General features: G+C 35.9%; 1 protein-coding gene across 1 annotated transcript; it reads right to left on the bottom strand.

Moving 5' to 3' along the window:
• Nucleotides 1-8,925: 8,925 nt before the first annotated feature.
• LOC136389358 (taste receptor type 2 member 66-like) lies at nucleotides 8,926-9,828 on the bottom strand. Its single transcript, XM_066361165.1, has one exon. The coding sequence runs from the start codon at nucleotides 9,826-9,828 to the stop codon at nucleotides 8,926-8,928; it is 903 nt and encodes a 300-aa protein (XP_066217262.1).
• Nucleotides 9,829-10,280: the final 452 nt, after the last annotated feature.

Genomic DNA, 10,280 nt, shown 5'->3' with positions numbered 1-10,280 from the left:
TGTGTAAATATTAAGTCTTTGCCAACCTCTGGAATTGGTAACAAAATAGATTCTATAGTCTCTTATATAGTCAGTGACAGATAGGGATGCCGATTAGAGCCCTTGGCAGGCCTCTACAGGTGAATCACAGTGCAGGTCGTTGGGATGCTGGAGAAAAGCATTGCCATCCTCTGCAGCTAGAAAAACAACTCTTAGTCTGCTACTGGGCCTTAGTAGAGACAAAACTCTTGACCATGGACCACCAAGTTACCATGTGACCTGAGTTGCCCACTATGAATTGAGTGTTATCTGGCCCACTGAGACATAAAGTTGGGCATACATAATCATCAAATAGAAGTAATATATTATTCCTGATCAGGTCCAAGCAGTCCCTGATGGCACTAGTAACTTACATGAAATGATTCAGATGCCCATGATCCCCACACCCCCACACTAGCTTTTCTCTTCTAGACTGCCCTTCTGGCCTCATGGGGAGTTCCCTACAATCAGTTGACAGAGGAAGGGAGGACTCGGCCCTGGTTTACAGATGGTTCTGTACAACATGCAGTTACCATCCCCAAGTGGACAGCTCTAACACAATAGCCCCTTTGGGGGACATCCTCAAAGGGTGGTAGAAAAGGGAAATCTTCCTAGAGGACAGAATTCTGACTATTATACCTGGTTGTTCACTTTGCTTAGAAGGATAAATGGGTAGAGGTTTTATTACATACTAACTCATGGACTGTAGTCAATGATTTTGCTAGTTGGTGAGCAACTTAGAAGGAATATGATTGGAAAACTATTGATAAGACAATTTGAGAAAGATGTATATGTGTTACCATAAACAGTCAAGGAGCACATGGTAGTGTCCCCCATTGTCAAGATGGCACAGGGGAGGTTTTTACACTCAGCATGCTAAAAGCAAGAAATATGGATAGGACCCAAGCATGCCAAAACCTAGCCAGATGATTGGATAAGAAAAAAGGCATCTCTTTCCTATCTCATTAAGAACCACAGGCTTGAGCAAGAAAGCATGATGGTCTTTGAGACAGCAGTCCACCATAATTTTTTCATTTATTTAAGAGAAAAATAAAGAGTGAGGGTGTTAGTTATATCGAGTGGGACACTTGAATCCATGTTAACACAATAAATTAAAATTTTTAATTTAAAAAAATTTTAAAAGAGAGAGTTGAAAGGGGAGGCATTGAAGGGAGAGAGAGAGAGAGAGAGAGAGAGAGAAAGAGAGAGAGAGAGAAGCATACACTCACCATTCCACATAGTTGTATACTCATTCATTACTTCTCAGACATGACCTGACTGAGGGTCAAACCTGTGACATCTGACACAACAAGACAACACTTTATCCAATGAGCCATCCAGCCAGGCCACCTCTTTTCTTTTGCACCAGTATTTGTTTCACGAGTTTTGCTTTCTCTGCAGCAGGCAGCCAAAACCACTTGTTTGGGTACATGTGGACAGACATCTCTGAAAGGGCAAAAAGCAAAAATTGTGAAGATATTTGTGTCTCATGTAAATGATCAACAAAAATGACTTCAACAAAGGAGACTTTTATTAAATAAGTAAGTAAGATGACCTCTTTTGTGGGTAAACATTCATTCCCCAGCCATCCCTGTCACCACTCAATGGGTTCATGAACAACATGATCAGAGTGGCAGGAACAAAGTGGCCACTGCTGAATACCCAATCTGCCACTAGCAGAGACCAACACTGTGTCCAAAATGTGGCACCATTTTCAGGGGTGATCAGCCAGTTACCTGGTGTAGGTTGATTTCATTGTATTCCTTTCATAACAGAAGAGGAGATGTTTTGTTCTTACTGAGACAGATTATCAACCTGGATATGGATTTGCTTTCCCTGAATGTAATACTTCTGACAAAACTACCATGCATGTACTTACAGAACACCATATCCATCATGAAGGTACTGTATACAACTCCACAATAAAGAAATGTGGCTTGGAACAATGTTCATGAATCCACTCCCCTTACCACGTTCCCCACAATCTAAAGTAGCTGGTTTGACAGAATGGTAGCATGGCCTTTTGAAGATTCAGTTACAGTGCCAGTTACATGGCAATACTTTGCAGGGTTGGGATAAGGTGCTCCAGAAGGTTACATATGCTTTCAATTAGCATTCAATAAATGGTGCTGTTTCTCCAATAACTAGGATCCACAAGTGGAAGAATCAAGTAGAAATGGGAGTGTCAGACCCACTATTACCCTTAGTAACCCAATAACAAAATTTCTGTTTCCTCTCCCTGAAAACCTATGTTCTGCTAGCTGGAAGTCATTGTACAAAAAAGATGAACAGTTCTACCAAAAGGTACAACAATGATATCATTGAACTGGTATTTAAGACTGCCATCTAACCACTTTGGACTCCTAATGTTTCTAAATCAACAGACAAAGGAGAGATATTCTGTGCTGACTGGGGTAACTGTTCTTGACTACCAAGGGGAAATGGAACACCACTTTGTTAGGTGGTCTCTTACTGTTACCATACCCTGTAATTCATATTAAAAACAATCTCTTGTTCTTCTTCTATTAATCACCATCTGTTGGGGAAAACAGAATAAAATAATCATAACACCAAGCTCTTAAAGAAAGCCTTTTCATCTTTAAGAAATTATTTGTATTTTTGTCTAATTTATTTATGTAAACATTTGAAATATAAATCATTTAATGAGATACATGATGATGATAATGATGATGATGAAGATGCTGATGGCAGCTAAATGAGAGCTCCCTCTCTGATCGTTGTGACTTCATCCAGTTTTCTATATGACAGCTCACTGGGATGTAAGAACATTAGGGATCATTTTCATGGCCTTATGATGCTTACACCATTCATAGCATCAGGGCTAGCTTGAAAAAACAACTTTACCTAAGACTTTCTCAAGAGTAACTTAAAAATAAAAATTTTCTAATAATTTATTTAAAAATTTTTAAAACATTCCAAAAAACATGACAAAAGTGACCTTAAACTAACAGTACCCTGCTTTTATAGAATTTACATATGGACATGTATATAACCTCTCTATAAAAATATAGTATATAAACTTCCTTTCATATGTTAATAGCATCATTGGGGAGCAATATTTTCTTGTCTACTCATTTGCATGCCTAGCTACTGTGATTAATCTCAGTTATTTTATTATAGCAGTCAAAGTAATACTACATATACACAAGCATATCCAAACATTACACTAAATATGTATTTTTCTCTAACAAATTTACCTTTCTAAGTCTTTTCTCTATCAAGGATTTAAAAAATTCATAGATCTAATTTGTTCATCTTAATTTTTTGTATTGTTGTTTGTTGTGACCATAGGACATAATTTATGTGTCCATTTTATAAATGATGGACATTTATAAGATTTCTCAATTTCAACTATTAAGAACAGCAATAACGAGCCCATTTTAAAATATTTTTTATTGAATTTATTGAGGTGACACTGTTAACAAATTTATACAGGTCTGAAGTGCACATTTCTCCAATACATAATCTGCACACTGTATTGTATGTTCACCACTCCAAGTCAAGTTCCCTGTCCATCACTATTTATCTTTTTTTTTTTAGAAGAATTGTCCTTTTTATTTAATTTTATTTATTTATTTATTTATTTATTTATTTTACAGAAACAGAGAGACAGTCAGAGAGAGGGATAGACAGGGACAGACAGACAGGAAAGGAGACATGAGAAGCATCAATCATTAGTTCTTCATTGCGCATTGCAACACCTTAGTTGTTCATTGATTGCTTTCTCATACGTGCCTTGACCACGGGCCTTCAGCAGACTGAGTAACCCCTTGCTCGAGCCAGCGACCTTGGGCTCAAGCTGGTGGGCTTTTGCTCAAACCAGATGAGCCCTCGCTAATGCTGGTGACCTCGGGGTCTTGAACCTGGGTCGTCCGCATCCCACTCCGACGCTCTACCCACTGTGCAACGGCCCGGTCAGGCGATCATCACTATTTATCTTTACATATCATCCTCCACTCATTTTTTATATATAGCCTAGTGCATATGCACCAAAAATTCGCTAGTACAAAAAGTAAGAGTACAGTTAATGGGTCTTGGGATGTTCATCTCCAACTTAACAACACCATACTGTAGTACAGTCATTTTACCAGTTCATAATCCTAGGAATATACTAAAAAATTTCCCATTACTTCAGCTGTTTACCAAATTAGAAGCATCAGACTATTATGTACACTTTAATATTTTTATAAAGTATTATCACACTTAATCTTACAATATTTATTCTAATTTCAAAATTATCTTTAGTTAGAAAAATTTGCATTGCTTGTTCCCTTTCAGTGACTATAATTTTATATATTTCATTGTTTATACATATATAATTATACATGTATATAGTTCATTGTTTCTACATTTATCAATATTACATTATATACATTTTCTTTGGCTCTTGATACAGAATACTTTTTTTAATTTTTTTTTAATTTATTGCATTAACATGGATTTCATTCTGTACTTTTATGAACTATCTTCTCCATGTCTCAAATATTCTTTTGTTGCCAGGAAGTGTTATTTTAGCAGAGATATTTCATTTAATCAAGTATAATGTCAAATCACTTTGAGAAAATATAATTACTTAAAAGCATGTTGTGAGGGAAGTTTTACTGCTGTTTAACAAAACCTGAAAGGAACAGTAAAAAGAATGCAGAACTTGAAAAGGAACCTACAGGGTTGCTTCTATTTTGTACCTAATAGAAAGTACAAAATACCTTCTATTAAGGTATTTTCCCATGAAATACAAGAAGTTACTTTAAATTCTCTCTTTAAAGTTAGAGATTTTGCTTGTCTCAGAGAATTTAAGATGTCAGAGCAGTCTCAAGGCGATGTGTTGTAGCTTGCTGTTTCCCAAAATTATCAAGAAAGAATGTCCTGAGGGAAAGAGAGTTGAAATCACCATGACAAGCATCATGGCCTGATATCTCTGTACCTTAATGAAGATCCAACTTGCTATCAGAGTGCAAATAAAATAAATGATGAGAAAGGTGGTCACCATTTCCATGGCCCTTCTATGGGCCTCTGTGCTAGAGTGAGTCCCTGGAGCCTGTCAGGTTGAGCTGCAAATTCTTGGTGTGTCTCATCAACGACAGAAATAAAAGGACCAAAGAGATCAGGGACAGGAGAAATGGGATAACATAGGTCAAACTCAGACAAAGAAGACTTTTAAGATAGAAAATTTTATTTGCATCTAAATGCAAAGTCGTATTTCTTTCATATTTCTTTCATGTACTCTGTAGGTATTCATCCACAAATCATTGAGAGCTTCCTGCATCAAGAGTTTAACGCACAACAAAGAAAGACCCCAGGGAAAACACAAGAACCACTCTGTTGACTCTCCATTTCAGCCAAATGAAAAACAAATGGGAGAAATTGGCTATCTTAAGGAAGTAGAAAATGCTAAGGCAGGTAGCAAGCCAGGTAGTTAAGTGATTAGTTAGTGTCCAAAGAATAGTAACCACTTTTGCTAGTTTCCCATCGGCATAGAGATGTGGAGATAGTCTCATTATAAATGAATCCAATAGTGTTACCCACATTGAATGGTTCTGGCCATAGCCAAGCTGGTGAGGATGAAATCAGATGAGGAAATCTTCCCATTCTTGACCCATTCGATGCAGTTCATCAGTCCAATGAACCCATTTCCCAGTATTCCTAAAATGAGTTCTCCTGTTGCCACTACCAGAAAAGGGACCTTCATTCCAGCTGACATCTGTATATAAACGTTTCTAATGTTGTGCCTCATGGACAGCTTTATAGTGATACTGTTGCAGAAGGATATCTATTTATGATGCTTTCTGTCAATATTTTCATCATAATTTTGGAAAGTAGAACCAAAATTCTGCTTTGTGATACTTTCAGAGATCTTTACAAAAGAATAGTTCATCCTACGTATATTGTAATCCTAGTGCTAAACAAAACAGTTTTTGAATGCCTATCCTATTACTTACAGTCAGCCACCACAAAGTTTCCAGAAAAAGGCAAATGATGACCATCCCTCTGGCATCAGCTGCAAATTTCCATTTGTGTCACTGACTAAAATGGTGAAGTAAAGTATGTAAGCATGCAAATATGATCATGATGATTTTCCACCAATTTGTACTTGCATCTCCATGAGCCACACATTTAAAAGCAAATATGGAAAATTTGAATAGTAATTGCTATGAAAAAAACTTTATAAAATTCAGTCAACATTTGTTACTCATCAATAAGATCCTTCTACCTGCAAGTATTTTGTTGATACAATTTATTTTATAGATATAATTTATTGTAATTATTTTTATTTCAAAGACCTCACCCAAATCAAAAATAAATATCTAAAAATAATTAGTAAAAATATTTATAAATGCTAAATCAGAACTTATAAGCAAAGTATACTGGGACTATACATGAGGCAGCTATAAATGCTACAATGCAGAATCAAGTATGGTTTTAGGAAGATAGGAATATTTAGTGTGAATTTGAATGATTTTGAATTTTTAAAGAAATACAGAAACAAATTCAAGACTAGTATAAGGGCATGTCAAATTAGCTAAACAGAGGAACTTTTTGTTTTACAAAAACTTACTGGTTTTTCTATTGAAATGTTGCAAAATGCCCTCCAACAATCACATGTACTGTATTAAGTGTTTTCATCTTCTCTCTGGGCTATAGAGTGACTGTCTTTTCCAGTCTCCCTTACAGATGGTGGGCACTGTGACTAAATCTGATCAATGTCTTGTGAGTGAAAATCATGTGCACCATTTAATGGCCTTTCCTAAAACAATCTCCACACACATGTTCCTCCATGCATCTTTCCTTTCTGCTGCCTAGAATGAAGATGACTCATAGGCCATCTTGGAAGCCACTTATTTAAGATGGTGTATTGTGATCAGCCTCATTCCCTGGATAATAGCTTATAGGGGGCTCCTCAAACACATCAGTATTGTTTTAAAAGCAATGTAGCCTGGCGTGCGGGGGACCAGGGTTCGATTCCCGGCCAGGGCACATAGAAGAGGCGCCCATTTGCTTCTCCACCCCTCCTCCTTCCTCTCTGTCTCTCTCTTCCCTTCCCGAAGCCGAGGCTCCATTGGAGCAAAGATGGCCCGGGCGCTGGGGATGGTTCCTTGGCCTCTGCCCCAGGCGCTAGAGTGGCTCTGGTTGCAGCAGAGCGTCGCCCCTGGTGGGCGTGCCGGGTGGATCCCGGTTGGGCGCATGCGGGAGTCTGTCTGACTATCTCTCCCCATTTCCAGCTACAGAAAAATACCAAAAAAAAAAAAAAAAAAAGCAATATAAATTTAGATTATGTATGAGGTATTTTTTGTATGAGGAGCCTATTTGTGTCAGCAGTTGATTTACCCAGTCTAAGGCATGTATTGGAACTGAGCATGTGCAGAGTGATATAGAGGCATTTCAATAGTGAAGAAATAGAACCAAGAAATCTATGCCACCTATATATTTTATGTTGGGTTTGATTTTCATTAGTTTTCAGACCAATTAACTGGTAGTTTATTAATCCATTTATTGAGACCATAAGCTGGTTTTTGTGTCCTGTAGAGTCAGCAAAAAACAGGATAGATATCATCCTGCATTATACTGCTTATATTCTATTGGGACAGACAGATGATTAAAAACAAATGAATAAGTCGGATGTAGGGAAGATTTATCTTAAGGTATAGATAATGTTGTTAAAATTTCCTAATACTAAGATTTAATATACATGGGTAAATTTTCAGTTCTTGAACAATATTATATTTCTTTTCTGTGAGAGAACTTGTTACAAACTTATGGTAACAGTTTCTATATTATTATTCTCTAATTATTCCCTAATAATTTATCATAAAAACAGATCTTAAAGACATTTTTATTATTACATAGATGTCTTAGATAACAATTTTCATATATGCATTAAGTAATTGCTTTCTGTACTATAATTTTTTACTATTCTTATGTTGAACATGTGTTTAAAATGGAAAGATTTGAATCTTCTTTTCTGAAGATTAAAATAAATTTTAGGTAGCAAGACAAAGAAGATGACTGGCAATTCAGAGACCAAATGTTGGTTTAGGGGAAAACTGAATAAATTGACATCAGTTTTCACCTTCAAAAAAGCTCTTCTGCATTCAAAACCTCTAAGAAATTACTTTCCTAACTGGATATAAACCAATAGTAACATTACTAACATCATAATTTTGCTTTCTTCCTCATCTCTGTTGTAGAACTTGATTGTTTTCAAAGCTTTTTCTTATTTATATTACATCTATTAATCTTTAGTACAGTTTATTGTACATTTACATAAAATATATTCTAAATGTTTACCACTCTTTAGTTTCATTATCTGCATCTTTTCTTAACAACATTTGAATTGTTCACTATTAAACAAAGTAAGAAATCACAATGAAATCATATTTATCCCAAATATCCATCCTTAATGTGTGATTTAGAATTCAATATTCTTACCAGCCAAAAGATAGAAATTCAAACTAAAAATCTAAACACACTGTGGTACATATGTGTGGTATTAATTACAAGGGGAAATGGCAGTGGTTTCTTGAGATGAGTCATCAGTCTTTAAAAATGAATAAATTCAGATCATAAATTCTTCAACTGTAAGATGATGAGAAACCTTAAATGTGAAAAATTTATGTTTCTATAATCAAGAGGAATTTCTTACACTATTTTGTAACTTTAGATTATTTGCCTGAAAAAATAATGTAGTAATCTTATAATCTTTCTTGTTCTTGTCATAAACATGCAAATATACATTTTTGTGATAAGCTTAGGTCAAAGTTTTTCTAGATATAACTTACCTAATTCTATACACATAAAGAAAAGTCATAAGAAGAAGTACAAAACTTCATAGACTCCATATTCTCTTTTTTGCCATGAGACACATGATGCCCACTTACTTCCTTTCTTTCACCAGCACCTCAGCTGCCACAGAAATGACAGAAAGGCTTGTCGGAGCTTCTTGTTCCCCCAAATCAGAATAAATGAGTGGCTTGAAGCATACAAGACTGCAAGAACCTGGCAGAGCATGAAAACTGACCTATTCTTCAGGGTATTAGAATTCCATGTTAAGGTGATTTGAGTCACAAAGTAAATGACAGATAGAAAGAGGAAGGAGATCACAGTTTGCAGGGCTCTTATGTGGACCTTGGTGCTGGGATCTTGAGATCCTTTACCACTGAGCTGCATCTTCCTGAGATGTTTCCACAGGGAAAAAATTAACAACAGAAAAGCTGTCATGGACATAGTAAAGGATATGAAGTTTGCAAGAATAAAAATAGTAATATTTGAAAGGTGTACCATGTCCATGAAGTTGGCCTCCCAAGTAAAGTTTCCTTTATATTCATTCATATACACTTTTTCATCTATGCTTACCACTGCAACATGACAAACCAAGAAGACAAAACTCCCCAACAGTATAATGAGAACCACTCTTTTAGCTTTCCATTTTAGGCGAAGGAAAAAAGGGCTGGAGAAATTGGCTATCTTGAGCAAATATAGTATGCAGAGACTAGTAGCAAGCCAGACGCTGAAATGGCTGCTTACTGCCCAGGCAATATAAGCAATAGTTCTTACTTCTGGACTATGTAAAGCTGGGTTAATCAGAGTTCCATACCAATGTAATCCTGTTGTCCAGAGCAAACCAATTCTGGAGGCCGCCAGAGCAGTGAGGATTTGATCAGTGCAGGAGATCTTTTGTGTCTTCACCCAGTCAATGCAGTTCACCAGTGCTATGAAGCCATTGAAAAAATTTCCTAGAACAAATTCTCCTATTATTAGGATGAAAAGAATGCTCAGTATTGAACTTATCATGTCTAGAGAAAAAGAAAAAAACCCAATTCTAATATTGCTGGTTGTGATTTCTTTAATATTTTGAACTTAAGTCCTATTTGCAGCTGATCTTGAATGTGCATAAAATTCTGGGTTGTTTTTTTAATCCTATAATCAATGCAAATTAAGAAAGCTTCAGGGTGTTCTAATATAAGGGCTCAGTCCTTTATTTATCAAAAATATTGCTATTCTTCAAAGAGCTTAAATTATCTCCTATTCAAATACTTTATGTCTTTGCTGTAGGCTGGAGTATTTTATAACTGATGTTTTCTAAGCTGAATTCTCATTTGTTCACATGCAAATATACACATATTCTCTTTCATTGTTTTGCACTTTTCTTTAGTTAACCTCTCCATAATTTCTCTTCATCAACTTTGTCATTAGTAAAATTTAGAAACCCAATACATTGAATATATAATGAATGCTATGAAGCT

Source organism: Saccopteryx leptura, chromosome 1, assembly GCF_036850995.1.
Source record: "Saccopteryx leptura isolate mSacLep1 chromosome 1, mSacLep1_pri_phased_curated, whole genome shotgun sequence".
Taxonomy (NCBI): domain Eukaryota; kingdom Metazoa; phylum Chordata; class Mammalia; order Chiroptera; family Emballonuridae; genus Saccopteryx; species Saccopteryx leptura.
The sequence above is the reverse complement of the archived record's forward strand: the minus strand, read 5'-3'. Positions and strand labels throughout refer to the sequence as shown.